Source organism: Eptesicus fuscus, chromosome 5, assembly GCF_027574615.1.
Source record: "Eptesicus fuscus isolate TK198812 chromosome 5, DD_ASM_mEF_20220401, whole genome shotgun sequence".
NCBI classification, from domain to species: domain Eukaryota; kingdom Metazoa; phylum Chordata; class Mammalia; order Chiroptera; family Vespertilionidae; genus Eptesicus; species Eptesicus fuscus.
The window spans coordinates 7,190,970-7,213,343 of record NC_072477.1 but is presented as its reverse complement, the minus strand read 5'-3'; the positions used below and the strand labels follow the sequence as shown (position 1 = coordinate 7,213,343).

The 22,374-nt window shown below is 47.5% G+C and overlaps 1 protein-coding gene across 6 annotated transcripts in view; it reads right to left on the bottom strand.

Annotated features, from left to right (window-relative positions):
• PPP2R5C (protein phosphatase 2 regulatory subunit B'gamma) overlaps nucleotides 1-21,985 on the bottom strand; it is a 137,649-nt gene extending 115,664 nt beyond the window's left edge. For 3 of the 6 annotated variants that reach the window (XM_054715782.1, XM_054715781.1, XM_054715780.1), the window contains exons 1-3: nucleotides 21,785-21,983; nucleotides 20,783-20,848; nucleotides 3,548-3,707 (exon numbers count right to left, since the gene is read on the bottom strand). In XM_054715782.1, coding sequence (XP_054571757.1) covers nucleotides 3,548-3,707; nucleotides 20,783-20,848; nucleotides 21,785-21,811 — 253 coding nt within the window. In that variant the 5' untranslated portion in view covers nucleotides 21,812-21,983. Of the gene's footprint in view, nucleotides 1-3,547; nucleotides 3,708-20,782; nucleotides 20,849-21,784 lie in introns of those variants that run through there. The other 3 variants (XM_054715779.1, XM_054715783.1, XM_028130037.2) reach the window with 3 other exon arrangements.
• Between the last annotated feature and the right edge of the window lie 389 nt (nucleotides 21,986-22,374).

Genomic DNA, 22,374 nt, shown 5'->3' with positions numbered 1-22,374 from the left:
CTGACAAAATAGACCTCAAAGTGAAGGCCATAACAAGAGATAAGGAAGGCCACTTCATAATACTAAAGGGATCTATACAACAAGAGGATATAACTCTGGTAAATATATATGCACCCAATACAGGAGCACCCAAATACATTAAAAAGAAAAGAAAAGAAAAGAAAAGAAAAGAAAAGAAAAGAAAAGAAAAGAAAAGAAAAGAAACACACTCAACATAGAGGAACCTCCCAAGCAAAAGAACCAGATGTAAAGGACTACATACTGCATGATTTCATTGATAGGAAATGGCCAGAAAAGGCAAATCCCAAGACAAAAAGCCAATCAGTATTGCTTGGAGCTGGGGATAGGAGTGGGGATTGATGGCAAATGGTACAAGGTGACTTTTTTAAAATAGAAATATTCTAAAACAAATTGTGGTAATGGCTGCATAATAATGAGTGGATTTTACAGCATGTAAATTATGCCTCAATAGGACTAAAAAAAGTCTATAATTTGGAAAAAAAGATAATCTATGAATACAGCTGAAGTTATATTCAGAGAAATACACATCTTTAAATTCTTTTATTATTAAACACAAATTAAAATAAGTGAACTCTGTACTTAACTTAGTAAATGAGAAAAATAAAATAAAGCAAACTAGAATAATTAAAGATATATGTGAAAATGAATGATATTGAAAACAAAATAACCAAAAGAACAAATGAGCTCCGAAGGAGACATTACCACCTCAGATGTGGAAGACATGAAAAGATTCGTTAAGAACATAATGTACAAGGTAACACATGATGTACTCTAAAATGACCCAACACAGAAGGAATCTACAGATTTATCACTGAGAAAAGCACTAGGCCCATTGAGTTCTAAGTCAACCTTCAACCCTGTGTTCTGGACTTTGAGAGCACACACGTCATTCCACGTCTGATTACTGCAGAACAGTCCCTGCCTTTGGACAGCAGCGTAAGAGAGACGCAGGACACCTGCAGGCCACCTCTGGGAAAGATCACAACGGGCCGGTATCAGCACTTCTTAGAGTGGGTAAAATGCAGTAACACGAAAAAGGAAGACAACAGGCCAGCTCCATGTGATAAATACAGAAGCAGAAAATTAGTAAACTGAACCACATAAAAGTCACCATATACTGTGCAATACTGAGATTTATCCCAGTAATGTAAGGAGAGTTCAAAAGCAGAAAATCTATCCACACACAATTACTATGTTAACATCGTAAGGAGAAAAATCATATGGCATCGGATAAAGCTCAGCAATAGTGCACGGCACCCACCAGCCAGCACAGGGGCGGTAACAGCCATGTGAAGGTAGACCACGGACCATCTACACTCTGGGTGGAGGCCATTTACCAGAAACCAAGAGTCATTTTCACAAGAAACAGGAAATGCTGAAGCCTTTTACCAAAATGCGAGAAAACAGGGAGGCCTGCTCTCATCTCTGATATCTATGTTTTACTGGTCCTAAAGTTAAAATAACTAATATATATTGGTATAAATATTGGAGGAAAGATAAAAGTATCTAATTACAAATGACAGAACTATATATGCAAACTTTTGTAAAAAAAAATTACTAAGATTAATAAGAAAATTTGGTAAGATAACAGAGTAAGAAAATGTTAAAAAACCAACAGCTTTTCATTAGATTAGTGAGAACTAATTAGAGGCAGAAATGAAAAAAATATAACCCAGTCAGAAGAGTAGCAAAAACTATAAAGTACTTATGAATAAATTTAATGAAAAGGTAGCAACTTAAAAGAAAATCACGCCGAAAACGGTTTGGCTCAGTGGACAGAGTGTCGGCCTGCGGACTGAAAGGTCCCAGGTTCGATTCTGGTCAAGGGCATGTACCTTGGTTGCGGGCACATCCCCAGTAGGGGGTGTGCAAGAGGCAGCTGATCGATGTTTCTCTCTCATCGATGTTTCTAACTCTCTATCGCTCTCTCTTCCTCTCTGTAAAGAATCAATAAAATATATTAAAAAAAGAAAAGAAAAGAAAAGAAAAGAAAATCACAAGACCCAGAAAAATGGAAGCGATATATCATCTTCCTCGATGGGAAAAGAGTATCATAAAAATGTCAATCAATCTTCCCCAAATTAACATACAACTTCAATATTATTCCAATCAACTCCTATTTTTCTGAATTAGAGAAAATTATTTTAACATATCTGCAGAAGCACTTACGTTTCAGAATAGCCAGGAAAGACTAATTTAACAAAATCAGTGAAGGGAAATGACCTGACCAGTATGAATTCCCTGGATATGTGGATGTACAACAGAAAATTGATCCCTCTGAGAATAGTGCAAGCAGACTGCATGCCATTCTTACTTGGTATAAAGAAAAAAAGAGAAAAGGGAGGTTGAGAATCACAAACTAAGACCTAGAGAAAGAGGGTTGTGCAGAGAATCCTTGGACGAAGCAAAGGAAGCCTCAGGGCTGGGCCTCTGCATGGTGCCCTGAGCGCGGGCACAGGCCCTAATGGCAGAAGCCAAGCCTAATACTCATGATGGCTATTAGGGATGGGGCTTGGACAGAGAAGGCTCAATAATGGTTATGGGACACTTCTCCACCACAGACATCTCATGTATGGTGGCCAGCGTCCTAAGGGTACTGGAAGGAGTCACGGGCACACATTCCTTTTCTCACTGGCTGTTTCCCACCTTGGGACAGGAAGCTGGCTCCAGCAGAGCAGGCCCTGGTTTTTGTTTGATGCTGTTCCCCAGTACCTAGAACAGGGCCTGTTTTTGTAGTTACTCAATACAGTATTTGCTAAATGAATGAATAGCCCCAGAAAGTCATGGATTATTTGGGAGGGGAAGACTCCTCAAAAATGACTTAGAATGTATATTATCTACCACAAATCACATTTGAATTTTGGGCCCTTACCCTATTTTCTTTGATATGGTTTTATGGACTTCAATCTCAAAATCTCCTGGAGGACCATTTTTAGGGCTGAACACCCTCAGGTAGAAAGGGGTAACTGTGCATCTGGGGGAAATTCAAAGCAAAGAGCTCCATTCCCTGACTCCTCTCAAACAGGAAATCTCTGGGTAGAATAATGCCCAATGACTCTTAGGAGAAGTCCATCAAGGACTATACTCCAGACCTCATTCCTCCAACATCAGAAAAACACAGGGGTTCTACCATAGTCTTCACAATTACTCGACTTGGAGTGGCTCCTTTCTGAGCTGTAGAGTTCTGAGACAGATGAAAGAGAAGAATTACTTAAAAGAAAAATTGGCTAGCTTAATTATAATTAATATGAGAAGCTTTTAAGTCTTTCCTCTGTTACTTTTTAGTATATTATACCTACAATACATTTATGGTTAGATTTTTATCTTAAGTAGCTCTGGTGTTTAAAATATTGGTTGAGTAAATAAGTTAATGGCATTCAATCTAAACAAAAACTCCATAAAGAAGAAAAGATGACCCTACAGAATATAAACACAGTAAAGGTACAAAAAGCTAGCAAACTATCAAAACATTACTCCTCCCTAAATAGGCAAAAGTTAATTTTAAAAGACAAATAATAAAAATTACCTTTTAAAGATGGTAGTTTTTGAAGTTCTCTATCATTGCTGGCGCTAAACCTGGAGGAATTTTGCCGTTTGTCTTTCTTCACTATGGACTGAGTGGCTGGCACCTTAATTTTACTAGATATTGTAGACACAGAACCAAGGCTGCTTTTCCTGCTGGAAATCTATTTACAAAATAAAAACAAAAACAAATATGTCAAATGAGTTTATTTTATAGCACCATTAGGCTATGGAAAAAATGCATAAAAGTTCCACCCTGGGACAGTGTCTTCCACTCCACTGTAAACAATCTAATTCCTCACAGTTTCTGGACTGTGAGGCTCCGTCCACCTTTGGCAATGCTCGATTTGGAGAGATCACGGGTCTACCTAATTTCCTTATCTTCCTTTTGACTTTTAAATATTTACCATACAGACTGGTATGAAAAAAGGCTGATGATAATGACCCTCCAAAGATGTTCACACCCTAATCCTGGGACCTCAATTGGGCAAATGAACTCTGCAGATGTGATGAGGTGAAGGGTCCTGTGGTAGCAGGTGAACGCCAGGTAACCACACAGGTCTTTACAAGACAGAAGGCATGAGATGACAAAGCAGAGGTCAGAGAGGGGCTGGCAGGCGCCACACTGCTGGCTTTGAAGATGGAGGAAGGGACCATGAGTCAAGGAGTGTAGGCAGCTTCTAAAAGTCGGGAAAGGGAAGGAAACAAATTCTTCTCTAGAGCTTCCAGAAGGAACTATCCATGCCAACACCTTAACTTCAGCCCCATTTCAGATTACTGACCTCTAGAACTGTAAGATAGAAAACTGATGATCTTTTAAGCCAGTAAGTTTGTGGTCACTGGTGCAGCGCAATAGGAAACTAATATGCTGAGCAGCTCATAAATGACAAGTTTCCCTACCAGCGCACCGCTCAGCCTCAGGACTCAGGAGAGGCTACAGGAGAGCCGCGGAACGTGCTTTCTAGCTGCTCTCTCCTCGCATTCACCTCCGGGCTCCAGATTCAGTGCCTGTCTCCCTAGTGCATCACCACAGCTCGGCTGTCCCATAACACACAGCCCCCCTGCAAGTGAGGAGCAGCGCTCAAGCAGAGGTGGAGGAGTGCTGAGGGCACACACAGCAGGACGGGCCCTCTCTCTCCCAGGGAGGCCTGGGGGGACCGGCTGGCCCAGGGAGCCTGAGGAGCTCAGCTGTGCTTGGCCAAGGCGATGACAGCTGACAGATGCACTGGTGAGTGTGGACCACCCAGGTTATGTGTGCAGTGAAGATGCTCACTCTCCCACCTTGCAGTCTGCCTAGAGAAATGGACTTTGTACCCATCAAACTCATCCTAGAAACACAAACCCACAAGCCCCTCCAATCACTCAGGGCCAAGGAGAGCAGACCTACCGACTCAGACCCCTAACTATTGACTCTCCTCCTTGACTGGGAGTTTTACTAAGAAGCAAGCGCTGCTTTACCTTTCACTGAGGTGCTTAAGAATGCCGGGCCCGGGATGCTTGCAAGCTGTCGGAGCTCCACACGCAGATGAACCTGCACAGGGACGAGGGCCTGGGCTCCCTGACTGCCCACAGTCTGAGCTTCTTCCTCAATACGGGCATCTTGGGCTCTATCCCTGACGTTTGTCATTCTCTCACATGATCATGAAAGCATGGGTCTTTCCTCCTCGAAAACCCCATCCATCATTCCTCCTCCAGGGGCTTCCCCATGTTAAAACTCTCCTGCTGGGTTCTCTCCAGATGCCCCAGAAAAGCCTAGTATTACTTACTCCCCAGTCACAAACAGCTCCTCCCAGGAGATGTTCTTCTTTTAAATGATACACACACGTGTCCAGTAGATGGAAGTTTCCGTGGGCCTGTTATTTTTTGTAATGCCGAATCCAGTGCTACCAACATTACAACCTTGGAAGCCGACTCGGTCAAACCTGAACAGGTGAGCTCTCTGCTGTTCCCTGGACAGAATGGCATTCACACTACAAGTGGCAATCTGGCTAAGTCGTAAAACAGAACGAAATCTGTGGTATCCACAGCCCACCGTGGGGCACACTGAGTAAGGCTCCCACTGCCTGAGAAAACAAAGTTCTCCCCAAGACCTGCTGACTCCACACACCTCCTCTCCCACGGGCCCTGCTGGTCTCACCTCCCGCGTCTCCCTCCCGAGCATTCGTCCTCAAGGCTGGCAGAGTGACTTCCAGAAAAGGCAACCTGGTCCCATCTCCCCATGACCCCCATTCTGTTAGGTGGGGCCAGGCCCTCCTGTGCCCTGGAGCTCTCAGCGCAGGCTTCTCCTTTGTCACCAACGTGCTGTCACTTTACGCTCACCTGCTGATTACAAGGTGGATGTCTTCCCCCAGTGAGGACTGTCAGCTCCTGGGGGACAGGCCTGTCTGGCCTAGACACCACACTGTCCAGTTCTGTGAAAAACAAAGGGCCGCCCAATACATGACATCCTGTCCAAGGAACTTGCAAGGTCAGGGAGGCTCCTCTGACAGCGTGTGCACGTGTATGTTCATGTGTGCATGCGTGTGCGTGAAGTGTCCGGGCAGGTGTCATTGAGAGCCGAGAGGCTGGGCACAGCCGTAGGTCACAGCAGAGAGTCAGGCAGGCACAGGCTGGGGCTGGGGTGGCCTCAGAGCCACCAGCCCAGGTGAAAGAATGTGACCTTTATCTCAAGGGAAACTAGAAGCCAAGCGAAAGGGTCAGAGTGGGGCAATGACACAAACACTGTTCCCTCGGAAAGGCCCCTAAGGCTCCAGCGTGGCGTCCGGTCGGGATGGTTAGGGAAGCAGAGGAGCCACCGGAGGGTTTTCCAGTTCTCCAGACAAGAGATGAGGATGGCAAATGGAACACTGGGCAGAGCAGAGAATCTGTGGGAAAATCAAGGCGCTAGTTGACAGGATGGACTAGAAGTGGGGGATGAAGAGGACGAGGAGTCAGGGAGACCTCCCAGACCTCTGGCTGACACAGGAATGGGGACGTGGGACAGTCGCTGAAATAGGAAAGAAAAGGGGGAAAGAAGCTGTGAAGGTGCTGAGTTGGAAATGCCTCCACGGCGATGCCACTGTCCTGGATGAGGAGTTCCAGGGACTCCTCTGCCTCTTTCTCCTCCTCTGTCTGTTATACCAAGTGTCATCCTCCTTGGTTACTGTCTGTCCCACCAGCTCTGGAGACAGCAAGACTGGCCTGCCCTCATGTGCCTTCTCCACCTTGGGTGCCGCACAGCTGGCACTCAGGAAACCATCCTCTGAGCCAAGATGTCAACCTGGAGTCAACTCTCTACCTGGTCACCGAGGTCAGGGGATGAATGAGACCGCCTAGTCCAAGAGCATGCAGTGAGCAGAGAGGGGTGAAGGAGGAGGTGACAAAGGGAGCTGCACAGACCCGGTTGGCGAAGCAAACGAAGGTGGGGGCATCATGAGGCCAAGGGAAGAAGCTGTTCAGGAAGGAAGGAAGGTCAACTCCACCAAATGCCACCAAAGCCAAATGTCTGCTGGACTCATATCTCAGAGGTTGTGGGGGCTGAGTGAGGGAGCGGAGGACGCAGCAGGAAGACCCAGAGGATCCACAACACCTTTGAAAAGTGTGGTAGGGCTCTGGCTGGTGTGAACAGTGGTTAGAGCATGAGCATGTGGACCGGAGGATCATGGGTTCGATTCCCAGTCAAGGGCAGGTACCTGGGTTACAGTTCAACCCCTGGCCCTGGTTGGGGTACATGCGGGAGGCAACCAATCGATGTGTCTCATTCACATCGGTCTCTCTCTCTCCCCTTCCCTCCTCTCTCCTCCTCCTTCCCTCCCTCCCTCCCCCCTCCCTTCTACTCTCTCTTGAAATCAATAGAAAAAATATCCTCTGGTGAGGATTAAGACAAGTGTGGTGGGAGAAGGAAGCAGGCGGGGCACCAGGGGAAGAAGCAGAGTCAGAGGATGTTCTCTGTGCATTAGGGAGGAGAGGGGTCTGAATATGCTGAATGGTGGTGACTCAGGAGTTATACAAATGGTCAATAAACACATGGAAAGATGCTCGCCATCATTAGCCATCAGGGAAATGAAAATGAAAACTACAGTGACATACTACTTTGCAACCACTAGGGTGGCTATAATATATATTTTTAAATGGAAGGTAAGTGATGGGGAGGATGTGGAGAAATTGGAACCCTATACACTGCTGGTGAAACGAAAAATGGTGTGACTGCCGGAATGGTGGAACAGTTCCTCAGTAGTTTAACACAGAGTTACCATAGGATCCAGCAATCCTCCCCCTAGGTACATACCCAAAGAACTGAAAACAGGTGTTCAAACAAAAACTCGTACCCTAGCTAATATTCACAGTAGCAGTACTAAAATAACCAAAGATGGAAATGACTCGTGTCCATCAACTGATGAAACAACTGTGTTACAGCCAAACAATGGAATATTATTCAGCCATAAAAAGGAATGAAGTACTCACATAGGCTATGTGTGTGGACCTTGATAACGTGATGCTGAGTGAAAGAAGCCAGACACAACAGGCCCCATGTTGTATGATCCACTGACATGAAATGCCCAGAACAGGCAACTCCACAAAGAGAAGAGGCGAGTCAGGCTGCCAGGGGCTGGGGGAAGGACTTGAAGCGTTCCTGCTTAATGGGTAAGGGTTTCCTTTGGGGTGAGGACAATGCCCTGGAACTAGACAGTGGGGATGGTTACACAATACTGTAAACATACTAAATGCCACTAGTGGTAACTGTTGTGCTCTGTGTACTTCACTGCATATAAAAGTTTCATCTGTTTCATCTGTTCCAGCTCTGCTTGTTCAGGAGAGCCCCCGCCTACCCCGCCTCGCACTGCCCCAGGCACAATCAGGAGCTTCCTTCTTCTGTTACCCCTCTGACCTCTAAATTGGCCTTAGCTCTCTCTCTGTTTTTTTGTTTTCTTTAAAAAATATATTTTTATTGATTTCAGAGAGAAAGGGAGAGGGCGAGATAGAAACATCAATGATGAGAGAATCATTGTTTGGCTATCTCCTCCATGCCCCCTACTGGGGATCAAACCTGCAACTGTGACCTCCTTGTTCATAGGTCAATGCTCAACCACTGAGCCACATCAGCCAGGCATTCCCCTCTCACTTTTTAAAATGTTTTTATTAATTTTAAAAAGAGAGGGAGAGGGATAGAGAGATAGAAACATCAATGAAAGAGATATATCAATCGACTGCCTCTTGCACGCCCCCTACTGGGAATCCAGAACCGGTGACCTTTTGGTTCATGGGTCAAAGTTCAAGCGCTGAGACACACCAGCTGGGTGGCCTTAGCTCTCTTGCTCTCACACTGGGATGGTGGGTTCCTCTCTGACAGGAGGTTGAAAGTTCAACTAGGAACCCAGTGTCAAGGCCAGTGCCAGGCACACAGCAGCAAGGGAGGAAACCACTGGAGGAAGGAAGCACTAGCCTGCCATTGCTAACCAGTGCCACCCTCTGTCCCCCTTCATTCTTGGAGGCGGATGCAAACAGCAGGTGCCCTGGGTGCCAAGGAGCATGCCTGTTTCGAAGGCCGGACTGTGCCCAGCCTGGAGGAGGCATGAACGCCAGCGGGACACTAGTGATAAACAACAGCTGTGCTGCTCCAGTTTAGGTGTTTACTCACAGCATGGACACTGGCTTATCTATCCTGAGATGACAAGAAAGTTTTGCAAAAAAGTATGAACATGTTTAGCTACTTGACTTGGGTAAAATCTAAAACGGACTTAGGTCTTCCTTTTTTTGTCGCTCCTGGAATGGAGGGTATGGCAGTTTTGTTTTTACCTACTCATTTGGTGAAGTGACAGATGCTCAGGATCTACTGTAGCCTCTATTTTGGGCTCAGTGACGGGGAATTATTTACCAAAGTCAGTATTAGGTATCAATCCCAAATCAAAATGGCTGACCTTTTCCTGTCACTGCAAGTCGCAGCCCCCCACTTTCTGAGCAAGCATGCGGCTCCCCACCACATTCAGAAGCAACTGCATTTTTTAGGCAGGATGTGGGGGCTTTGGGATGATCTGAAAAACTGTTTGAGACTCAAACTGAAGCTATCCCAATGAAGTGAGAGCTGTGCGCTTCCATAGAGGGGTCTGTCAGTGTGGGGCGCTGGGATCCTTGAAGCTTTGGCAGTGGGGTCTTAGAGGAGGGGGCGGGGAAGTGGCCAATCCCTGGCAGGTCTGGACCTAGCAATCCCACTCCTAGGTAAATACCCAAAAGAACTAAAAACAAGTGTTCAAACAAAAACTTGTACACAACCTGCACAGTGCCGGGCCCACAGGGAGGTACAGAGGCAAAAACACTGTCTGCCTAAGGCAGGGGTGGGGAACCTTTTTTCTGCCAAGGGCCATATGGATATTTATAACATCTCTAGAGGCCCAGTGCACGAATTTGTGTACGGGTGGGGTCTCTCTGGCCAGCCTGCAGGGAACGGGCCAAAATCCACAGTCCAACGCTGCCTGCAGCTCCTACCTGCCACTCCCGCTCATTGCGGCCCCACTGTGCCTGCCACGGGCTCACCCAATCAGTCCTGATCAGGAGCTGATCAGGAGAGGCTCGAGCTGCCACAGCAGCGCTCTCCAGCCATTAGCCCTGCGTCTGGCACCCTCCCAAAGGGAGTGGCCTGCGGGATGGGGCTGAAACCAGCTCTCCGACATACCTGGAGGGGTCCCGGATTGCAAAAGGGCTCAGGCCAGGCTGAGGGACCCCACCGGTGCACAATCGGACTGGGGAGGGACCGCGGGATGGCTCCAGGGCATGTCCAGCCCATCTTGCTCAGTCCCAATCAGCCCGACCCCAGCAGCAAGCTAAACTACTGGTCAGAGCATCTGCCCCCTGGTGGTCAGTGCATCTCATAGTGAGCGGTTGAGCAGCCTTAGCATATCATTAGAATATTACGCTTTGATTGGTTGTTCAGTTATTCTGCCATTGGTCTATTTGCATATTACCCTTTTATTATATAGGACTATTATATAGGATTAGTGGGCCATACAAATTATCAACTTAAAAATTAGCCTGCCCTAGCCAGTTTGGCTCAGTGGATAGAGCGTCGGCCTGTGGACTGAGGGTCCCAGGTTCGATTCCGGTCAAGGGCACATGCCCAGGTTGTGGGCTTGATCCCCAGTTTGGGGGGGGCGAGGATGCAGGAGGCAGCCTATCAATGATTCTCATCATTGATGTTTCTATCTCTCTCCCTCTCCCTTCTTCTCTGAAATCAATAAAAAAACCCAAAACACGCACACACACAAAAAAACCCTGCTAGATTTGGTCAAACATTGAATTAACTAATTTCTAATGCCTTGGCAGGGCCAGATCAAGTGATTTCATGAGCCTTATATAGCCCGTGGGCTGGACGCTCCCTACCCCTGGCTTAAGGGGTGCCAGGCATCTTCCCAATTCTTCCACAGCAGCCACTGTGCATGGCTGCACATTGGTAGGCAGAGAGAACAAGATTCTAGAAGCTTTCCTTCACTCTCAGGAAAAAGTGACCCACGCACTTTCTAAAAAGATGCATCAAACCTGCACATCCCATTGCCTGGCAGTCACCCCCATCCCCCAACCTTCTATATAGCCAGGCAATAGCACCTGCATAAATTCAGAGTGAAAAAAAACCATCCCAAGTGTTTGGGAGGTTTTCTGTACTTTGAGATATTTCCTTCAAACAACAAAGTAGGCACCTGAAATTGTGACAAACCCTCATTTCTATATGTTTTCCCATAAAAGGGATCACTGTACTAAGCAGTACCTCTTCCCTTCCAGTCAAACACTGCAAGTCTAAATATTCACAATGAGATGTAAGACATTTATTGTTCAACTAGAGGCCCGGTGCACGAAATTCGTACATGGGTAGGGTCCCTAGGCCTGGCTGGAGATCAGGGTCGATCAGGTGCCACCGCCCCCCACTTCCCTCACCACCCATGCAGCCACCAAGAGGTTCCTCCCGGCTCCCCGCCTCCTCCTTCCCTCAGTGCTCTGCCACTATTGCTGGTCGCCCGCCATGTTCTGTGCCGCCCCTGGTGGTCAGCGCATGTTATAGCGATCGATCGAACTCCTGGTCGAACTCCCAAGGGGACACTTTGCATATTAGCCTTTTACATATATAGATTGGGCAGGTCAAACCACTGGTCTCTCAATAGCTTCCAGATGGTGAATGGAGTAAAAAAACAAAACAAAGGGATACTTCTTTCACAGAGCATAACCACTGCTCGTCTCAGGTAAGAGGCCACACAGAGACCTACAAAGTAACAACAGTGCCCAGCTTCTGCCAAAGTTCCTCTAAGTACTGAACCTGATTTGGATTCCACTAGGCCAGGGGTCATCAAGCTAAAGCCCATGGGCCATATCTGGCCCCTTGCCTATTTTGTGAAAAAAGTGCTATTGGAACACAGCCATGGCTCTTAGTTTACATGCTGTCTATGGCTGCTCACTTGATGCAACAGTAAGTTGAGTAGTTGAAACAGAGACTGTATGGCACTCAAAGCCTAAAATACTTACTATCTGGCCCTTTACAGAAAAAGTTTCCTGGCCCCTACATTAAGCCAACAATCCCTGGCTGAGAGGTGAAAATAAGGGATTTTCCTGATCAAGACTGACCATGCACTCACACCAATCAGCAAACCATGTGAGGCCCCATTACAAGTGGTAATGAAAGAATGGGGAAGTTAAAACCTCCAATACGAAAAATCTGCATGGGGAGTCGTTGGTGCAACTCAGGACTAGAGCATTCAACAAATATCTGGGAGTAGAAAGCAGACGGAGAGGTGGGTGTGGCTAGGTGTAGAAGGCAGGTGATCTGCCCACACAGAGGCCCCAGAGGCTCAGGACTCAGAAACTCTGGAGGGCAGGAATAAGTCATGGAATGGAAAAGGAGTTTAGTCTTTGGTTTGAATAATGACCTGTCCACAGCCACTGAACATTTGCACAACAGGTGAACCAGGTGTTTATGAGGAGAGGAAAGGTATTCTTCAAAGAAACGAGACTGTCTAGGGAAAACTAAGGCTGCTATGCTGGAGCTTGCTCCTTTTGAGCAAAGTTCTGCATTCTGGTCTCTATAAGTCAGAAGCCACAAAGCCAGCTCTCAGTTCAGGCCTGTAAAGCAAGCAGTCAGCTGACAAGCCACCCAAGTCCAGAACCCACAGCCAGCTGTACCAGGGCCTCATCTTTGCAAGTGCAGACAAGATACCAGGCATCTGAGCGGGACTTGTCTTCTAGTTGTCTCCTTGCTTCAATTCTTGCCCCTCTATTTCCTACACAGAAATCTGTGCAGAGGTCTTTTAAATGTTTAAGTCAGATTGTCTCACTTCCTTGCTCAAAATTCCTTAATGGTTTCCTATCATCCTTATAATAAAAATCCAAAACCCTGCCAATGGCTGCTGACAAGATCTTACTGGACCCTGCCTTGCCCATCTCTCGGACTTCATCCCTCCTGCTTGAGCCACCCTCACTTCTCTTCAGCCAAATTAGCCTTCTTTCTGGAGGACATACCCAGCTCCCTTGTGCCGCAAGGCCTCTGCACTAGCTGCTTCCACTGGCTGGACCTCCCTTTCCCACACTTTGCACCACTGGCTCCTTCTTCACATTCTGCTCCCACCTTTAACATCATCACCTTGGCGAGACCATCTCTGACCACCTGGGTCTCTAGCAAAGGGGCTGCCAGAGGGGGTCCTGCCCTACCAGGGGTTTCTGGAAACTTGAGTACAGTTTTGATAACACAATGACCAGAGGGAGCTACTGGTGTCCAGAGCCCCAGAGCCACTGCTCTGCAAAGTGTGAGATGCCCTCACACCAAATGTCACCAGTGCCCCTGAGAAAAACTAGTGCACACAGCACTCACTGAAAGTAAACCACTGGGGTTCTGGCACCCTGCTGTGTCCTGCACCGAATCCCCAGCACCCACAATGGCATGCAGCACACAATCTGCAATGTGAAAGCGAAAGGCCAAGATAAAGGGAGAATGACAGAGAGGCAGAAAGAAAGACCCATGAGCAGGAGGGTCTGGCTGTAGAGCCCACCCTCTACCACACACTCTGCTTCCCGGGGGAGGAGGAAGGAGATCCTGGATGTAGGGCCAATCAGCACACAGTAGAAAGAAGTTGCTCTGCCATGTGCTGACAGTGGATTAGGTGACATGGGAACTACAAATTTTCATACTTTTTTTCATATTTTTAAATTTTAAAATATATTTGTTAATCTTCACCCAAGGATATTTTTTTCATTGATTTATAGACAGAGTGGAAGGGAGGGAGAAAGACAGACAGAGAGGGAGAAACATCAATGTGTCACCCTGACAGGGGCAGGGATTGAGCCTGTAACCGAGGTATGTGCCCTTGACCAGAATCAAACCCAGAACCGAACCCAGAACCCGTCAGCCTGCAGGCCGACACTCCAACCACTAAGCTAAACCAGCTGGGGCAAAACTATTTCATTTTTTAACCCTGTGTTTTGATAAAGACAAAAAGTCTAAAAAGGAAGTCGAGAGGGACACTTCCCTTGGGTCTCTAGGCCCACTCCTGTGGGAATGGCAGATCTTCTGCATATCAGGTCCTCAGAAGGTAGAGGGTACCAGACTAAGTGATGACAGGGCTTCCCTCCCATCTTACCACTGATTCCCTTTTCTTCTCCCCTTCCTCCGTTCCCTAATTTTATCCACTTTCTTCTCCTTTGCCAATGTATCTTCTTTTCCTTTAAATTTAACCTTAAATTTGATATTTCATATTAAAAAGTGATAGCTAACAAAGTTAAATATACTCACATTATAAATATTTTGGAAAACACTGCTAGGTAGAAGGCAGCTCTGTCTGATCGAACTTTCTATGAAGCAGAAAATGTTCTATATTTGCTGACCAATAGCGCAGCCACTAGCCACATGTGGCTCCTGAGCACTTGAACTGTGGCTCCTATGACCAAGGAACGGAGTTTCTAAAGTTCATTTAATTTTCATTGATTTCAACAGACACACGTGCCAAACAGAGGCTGACGTCTTACACAGCACAGATCTAACACAGCAGAGCTCCCAGACACTTGGACAGTCCCACTGGCAAACACAGCACAAGCTCAGAGCAACTCCCCTTTAGAGCCATAATAAACCTCATCTGAAAACAAACAAAAAAATCCAAGGTCCTCAACCAATACTGCATTTTCCAGGAGAGTTTAACTTTCTAGGCTTGTTCTCTTGCTCCCCCAGGTGGAGAAAACAAAGATGGCGTGGGTTTGGGTTTGGGAAGTGGCACTTCCGCACAGGCTGCTCTCCAACCTGACAAAAAAGCGGGGCAGTCTTTGCTGAACAAAAACTGAGACAATGACTAGAAAATGCAAGACAATTACCTATGATGTTGTGCCGAAGCAGACACCTTGGTACCCTGACCTTGGTGGGTTCCCAATGTTTTAGAGAATCGTGGAGCTTTTTATAGCTGAAATCGTTCAGATGAAATTTCCTTGTGACTTAGGAAAATGTCACCATGACTCATGCTGGTGGCTCTCACAGATGCAGCAGGGTTCCTCCCCACCATACACACCTCCTGCCTCCAGGCCCTAACAGAAATGGCAAGTGCAAAGAAGCATCAAGTTAAATGCTGTCTTCGAGGACTTAATCTAGTTAGCGAGGCAAATCAAGGTGTCCCAGGAAGTACAAATGAAGGTGTCCCAGGCAGTACAAATGAAGGTGTCCCAGGAAGTACAAATGAAGGTGTCCCAGGCAGTACAAATGATAATCAGCAGAACAAATAAGTGCTACTCATATTTAAAAGATGGAAAAAATATGACCCAAAATGGGGAGAAAAATCCCCCTCAAATCTCAGGATAAATGAACTTGAGTTGCAGCTAAGAGGATGAAAGGATTCAGATGGGCAATACAAAGGACTGGAAGAGGATCCACAGTGGTTCTCAAAGTGGGGTCCCTCAGGCCCCTTCTGGGGTCAATTGTTTTTATGACAGTACTAAGACACAATCTGCCTTTACAACCATCATGTTGATTTTTCACTGGCTACAAGACAAGTGACCAAAACAGACTGAATGCAGAAGCAGACTCGAGAAGCCAGCTTCTTCTATTAAACCAGACATTAAAGAGACCTGCAAAAACAGTGCAATGCCATTTTCTCAGTGAATTTTATCGTTATTTCTCATAAAAATATGTGATTTATGATAACATGTAATGGGTGTGTGATTATTATTAGTAAATGAATTAATGAATATTTAAAATGTGTTTTAATTTCAATATGAAACCTATCAGACACTATAACCAACTAAATAAAGCTCTTTGGGTCCTTGCTAACTTTTAAGACTGTAAAGGTGCTGACACCCCTTCTGCCTGAGCACTGCTGCTTGAAAGGAAGGAGACATTATTCTTAGACATATATGTGCTGGGCATGACTTATAAGCTAAGGTACTCTGTGGAGGGGTCTTTCTAGAGCAGTGATCTCTACAGCGGGCCATTTTGCCCTCCAGGAGGCATCCGGTAATGTGTGAAGTCACTTGTGGTTGTCCTACTGGAGTAGGTGGGGGGCTACTGGCATCTCCTGGGGAAGGACAAGGACACTGGTGAACTTCCTACAGAGCACAGGACTACGGGGAAGCACCGGCCCCACACAGGTTCCCAAGGGTGGGATGCTTGCCCCAGAGCAGCAGATCTCACGGGAGGCACCCAGGGTCTACCAAGCATCCAGCTTGGAAGCAGGACAGGAATGGGCACTAGAAAGGGGACAGCTCGGGGAAGAACTGTTTCCCCATTGCCCCAAGGGAGGTAAGCTCCTGGCTCCCCTCCGCCAAACTCAAATACCTTCCCATCCCTGACCTTCTTCTCTGCAGAGCCTCATCTTTCCTCAACGGAGCTGCTGGGGGGGAGTGAACCAATTAAAAATGGGGAATTAAATACACATGAACTTAAAAAAATATATAAAGTACTATTCCTTGGGTCATTTCTGAGTTTCTCTACAGTTCAATCTAGGATTGTATGGGGAAGAGAACGATTGAAAATGTGCTGTGGGAGGCCCCCCAACAGAACCCCGAGTTCAGAACTGAGCCCACAGAGAGTGGCTTTTGGTATTCTGGGGCGGGGAATCAGGGACTCTACTCTCCCAGGGTGACAGTCACAGCTGCCTCCCCAGAAAACACACCTGCCAACAAAACGACTTTCCTTGTCCTCTTCCAACTCTGGTTAAAATTCCTGCTACAGAGACAAGTGACTAGAAAGTCAAAAACTTTTTCTTGGAAAGGTATTTTCCATAAAAATGTTATTTGTGTTAACATGTAACAGGTGCTATTATTACATGAGTTAATACATATTTTCAAATTTTCAGTGTTATTTTCTAAAACATGGCTCCACGCCCTACACCTATGGGCCTAAGCTAGCCTGGCTCCCTGTCTCTGGGATACCAGGGGGTGGAGGCCGGGGAATGTAAAGAGACAGATTATAAAGAGGAAGAAGTTATTACCAAAGGTAAGTGTCAAAATGAGCAATCAAGTTGGAGAATGGATTGTTCAGCTTTCTTTCCAGCAACAGATATTATGTAAGAGTTGCTGTAGAGACTTTCAAACAAAAACTAAGCTGAGGCAGGATATGTCAAATGCACAACTAGGGAACAACACTTGTACAACCTTAAATACTTAAAGCAAATCACTTTAAAAACATGAACACTTTATTTATATATATATTTTAAAATATATTTTTATTGATTTCAGAGAGGGAGAGGGAGAGGGAGATAAAATATAGAAACATCAATGATGAGAGAGAATCATTGATCAGCTGCATTCTGCATGCCCCCTACTGAGGATTGAGCCCGAAACTCAGGCATGTGCCCTGACTGGGAATTGAACCATGACCTCCTAGTTCAAGGGTCAATGTCCAACCACTGAGCCACGCCACCCGGACTTATTTATATTTTTTTATTCATTTCAGAGAGGATGGGAGAGGGAGAAAGAGATAGAAACATCAATGATGAGAGAGAATAATTGATTGGCTGACTCATGCACGCCCCACACTGGAGATAGAGCCCACAACCCAGGCGTGTGCTCCAACTGGGAATCAAACCGTGACCTCCTGGCTCATAGGATGACACTCAACCACTTAGCCATGCCAGCTGGGCAAAGCATTAGCATTTTAAATCGTTAACTCTGGGCACAGCACACAAATTAAAAAACAAACAACACCATCGCATGGCCTAGTCCTCCAAAATGGCCTTTAGGACTCTCTGGGCAACTTATTAAGATTCTAAATATGCATAAGATGTCCCCAGTTATGTTTCCACAGATGTGAGTTGTTACACCAAGAACAGCTGTTCCAAGGTGAGTTTCTCCGTCAACCTCCAGAGTACCCCACTACAAGTGGTCCATGAGCCCATTTGTGGCCTCACTCCTTAAAAGTGTGCCATGAAATGAACCAACAGTAGGTACTGGGCAGAAATTTTTATTTCCAGGACACGTCACAGCTGGACAAGCAAGTCAAATGTAAACATTCTTTTTGAAAGAGAAACAGGCAAAAACTGCATAGCAGTAGTTATGACTGGTATTTTGTTGCACTGAAAGCTATAGCTTGTCACACATATTACAGGGAAAACTTGTTTCAAGAGGGGTCGCACCTAGTCCCATATAGTAAAAAAATGGCCAAATCTGAAACTCACCAAGTCATTTTAGAGGTGAGGAAAACAGGGCCACAGCAGTTAGGTCATTGATTACAACCATCAGGGATCAGTATTTTCATCATCCAATCCCCAGGCTGAAATGCTTCCCCTATACCACTCTATCCTTTACCTCAGGACTTCATTTCCTTACTAAAAGCCCAGGCCATCAGATGTTCCTTGTTTGAACCACAAAAACGTTCTGCAATGTAAGCCTGTGAGGCTAGATCAGTGATGGCGAACCTATGACACGCGTAGCCTCAGCGGCCGCATGCCGAGGATGAAACATTTGCTGCTCCTGAGGATGAAACATTTGCGAAATAATGTTTTTTCCTCAAAGTGACACACTACCCGAGTTATGCTCAGTTTTTTGGCGAAGTTTGACACACCAAGCTCAAAAGGTTGCCCATCACTGGGCTAGGTTATAACTAGCCAGGACTATAGTGTCAACCTTCCCACACTCAGATCCATGTAGTAACTCAACCGCTGGCCACGTTCTGGGGCATATTCTCTGTGGGGGTTATACCCAAATCTGGTCAACCTGACCTGGCTGGATACCTGTTCTGCACACTCTCAGGTTGTAGCCCCGAACGTGGGAACCATCCTAACAGAAGTGCGTTCACAGGGTAACCTGAGCAAAGGGCTGACTGAAGAGGATGTGATATTAAAAAGGCTTGAAAAGCAACATGGGAATGGCAAACTGATTTGAATCGTTCAGGTGAAAATATTCAAGTTCAGGGGTAATACTGAGAGGCAGGAGAGGAAGAGTGTGAGTCAATCATGTTTGCTAAGTGGGTGGGACTCGATGTGAAGAAGCGAGATGAAGACTTATGGGAGAAAACAACAATAAAAAAGTAAGGTTCGACTCAAAGTTCAGATGAACTTAAGTGCCTCAATTTGTATTCCTGCAAAATAATTTACACAGTCATCTGCCTAGTGTCATGCTTAATATGCCATGTTGCCTCTGGTATCTTTATGAGGAAGTAGTGAAGGACCTGGCAGGTCAGTGTTTTGTAGGGGTAATTTCAAGCTCTGTAGCTCCGCCTCTCAAGACAGTAGCAACAGAAAAAACACAAAAGGACACCTGGGGCATCACATCAGACAATGCAGGGCACACCTCAAGTGTCTTCTTCAACTGACATTCTGGGAACTCAATCCACCTTAAAAACATTTTACATATTAGTGGCTTTGGTATCTTTCAGTTACTGATGGCTTTTTCAGGCTCAAACTTCATATTATCCATCCTTATAGCCAGGTTCTTTCCACTAAAACAGGAATAAAAGAACCATACCCACTGATACTGCTTTGTGATGAGAACAGTGAGAGGAGCAGGTATGTGAGCAAGAAAGGCTTGGGGAGAACTAGGAAGTCTTAGCAGTTTTAATGAAAGATCCACAAACTAATAAAAAGAAAACAAAAAGCACCCTCTCAGAGACACTAAATTCCATTTGAGTCAATGTAGTCAAAAGTGATGAGGAAGTAAGCAAGTCAAATGCAAGAACAGTAAAACTTGATTGTCTGCTATAAGGAAAGGGCAGGAAAAGACTGGCACAGACAATCCCTAACTACAGATAGTTCAGGAATCTTTAGGATTTTTGCTTTTTGATTTGGGGAGGGCAAGAGATTTGCTCAAATAAACCACCTGCCGAATGCTTAGAATACATCCAAGATAACCTGGGGCTCAAAAAAAAGGATACTGCAAATAATGGGCACACAGAATTGAACTCATTCTAATTTGGCTTACAGGAAGGGGTCTGACATTGGCAAATTAATGCCATCTGTGATAAGACCAGAGACCTCCCGGATCCGGCTCTGGAGGAGAACCAGGCCACCGCATCAAGCAGCTTCTCTGCTCCCGATGATTCAAAAGGGCCTGTTAGCTCTGCCTGGCTCCAGACCGCTCCCTGGACCCTTAGCCTAGTCACAAGGAAGAGAAGGCAAAGCCAGGGGCTGGCTCTGCAAATGCTCTCCAAGCACAACTGTGCCAGGGACCATACATTGACTTCACTGGGGACACAACCTTCACTGGGCATTTCAGCTGTTCCACAATGATCCCAAAGTCAGAAAGCAAAAGCAGTCACAACTGGCCAATACAGACAGAAAGAAAACATGAAAGATAGAAGACTATCTAAATATACCCAAACCAGATAAACCAAAATATAGCAACCACTATTGGGGAAAGAGGCTAAGGGGATCAGACATCAAAGAGCTGGCCCAGGAAGCCAGCAGCATCCGGCACAGCAAGGTGGTGGGAGGAGAAGGAGCTGCTGAGAGAGGGACCTGGCACCTGCAAAGGAGGAGCAGGATGAAAGCTAAAAGGAACATGCACAACTCCAGCTGGAGAGAGCCCATGACACCAGTCTCTGCTGGATGGCTGCTGGATTTGAGGTGGAGGGAACGAAACTGAAATTACTAGCAGCACCAATTCGCACAACTGCCGTAGAAACATGCATATTTACCCAGAGTAGAATAATAAAAACCAAAGTAACTTAAAACGAGGGTGATGAAAGACACTAGAAAAAAAAAATCTCACGTAGGGAAACATCACAAAACCCTAAGTTTGATCAGCCTCGGGTTTTCTATCCTGAGCTCGGAGCTGTTCACGAAAAAGCGGAAAGTGAGTATCCGAGAATAGTTACCTCTGGTTCTACTGTGTCTTGTGCTTCTTTTGAACCTCTTCCACTTTTTCCTGCTTTTGGTACTTCCTGGGAAACATCAAGCAGAATTAATTGGGCTTCTCAAAGTTTTGGACTGCTAAACAACAGACAAATCAAAATGCAGTTTAAAAACGGATCCATACAATGACAATGGGTTTAATCAACACCGTCTAGAAATTCTCCATCATATTGTTTCATTAGAAATACAGTATTGCGACGCCACCACCCCCCCCCCACACACACACACACTCATTTTCAGATTCCCCTGGTTTTGCGTACTTGGGTTGAAAACTTTAAGCAGAAACAGATAAACCCACATTTATACAGCGCCGTCGGCGTTTTGAAAGATCCCCATCTGATCCCTTTCTTCCCTCCCAGATAAGCCCCGTGAGCGGGGATTTCTGGGGTGACACCGAAACGCTAGAGCTCCACCTGAAGCAGAAACACCCCGCCACCCCCCCATGCACACGCAGCACACACGCTCACAGCCGTCCCCGCCGCCACCCCGATAAGGGTAGTATTCCAGAGTCCAGGGCGGCCCTCTGGCGAGCAGACCGCTCTTCGTAAGCATTAAACGGGGTCCATCCGCTCCCCTTCTCCTCGGCCGGGGTCCCTCAGAGGCGTCTGCAGCCCCCACCCCGAAGCCCCACTCCAGGTGTGCGAGGCTGGGTCAACCACCTCCGCGACCGCACCTGCCCCCTCACGCCCACCGCGCGCGCCGCCCCGGGTGCCCACGCCGGCCGTCAGGACCCCCGCCCCCGCCTGGGCACCGCCGCCCCGGCGCGACCCGCCCCCGCCCCCGCCCCCACCCCGGGAGTGGGCAGAGCGGCGCCCCCAGAGCCCTCAGGACTCCGGCGTCGGGGGGGTCAAGGCGCAGGACCCCGAGCCTCGCCGCGCCCCGCTCCCGGGCAGTTCCCTGCCGCCCTCCCGCGCGGCCCCATCCCCTTCCCGCCGGCCCGTCCCGTGACCCGGGCCCCGACTCACTTTCTCCTTCTTGTTTTTATTCGGCATGGCTGGTGCGGGCCGCCGCCGCTGCCGCTCCTGCTGCCGGCCCCTCAGCAGCAGTAGCGCCCCCGCCCCGGCCGTCGCGCCCTCCCGGCCGCCGCCGCCGCCGCCCCGGGGACTGAGCCGTTCGCTCGCTCCCGCTTCCCCTTTTCCAGGCTCCCAGAGGCTGCGGCAGCCGCGGCGGCGGCGGCGGCGGCGTCTCTCCGCCCCTTCCCCGGGCCACCCCTCCCTCCCCTCCCCCGGGCGGCCCCGCCCCTTCCCAGCCCGCGGAGCCCGGGCCGCCCGCCCCGCCCCCGCTAGGCCACGCCCCTCCCGCTAGGCGGCCTACCATTGGCCAAGGCGCCCTCACGTGCCCTAACGTTCTCCCGCATCCCTGCTCCCTGAGCTGGGCCTCGTCTCACTCTTCTCTGTCGCGCTCCGGCTCACGTCAGTCTCAGGCCGGGTGGCGGCGGCGGCGGCGGCGGCGGCAGCAGCGAGGTTCCGGCCCGGAGAGCCGAGCCGAGTCAGAGGAGGGGGCGTGGGGCTGCGGCTGCAGGGACAGACCGGTGCTCACGGTGGAGGTGCGGGAT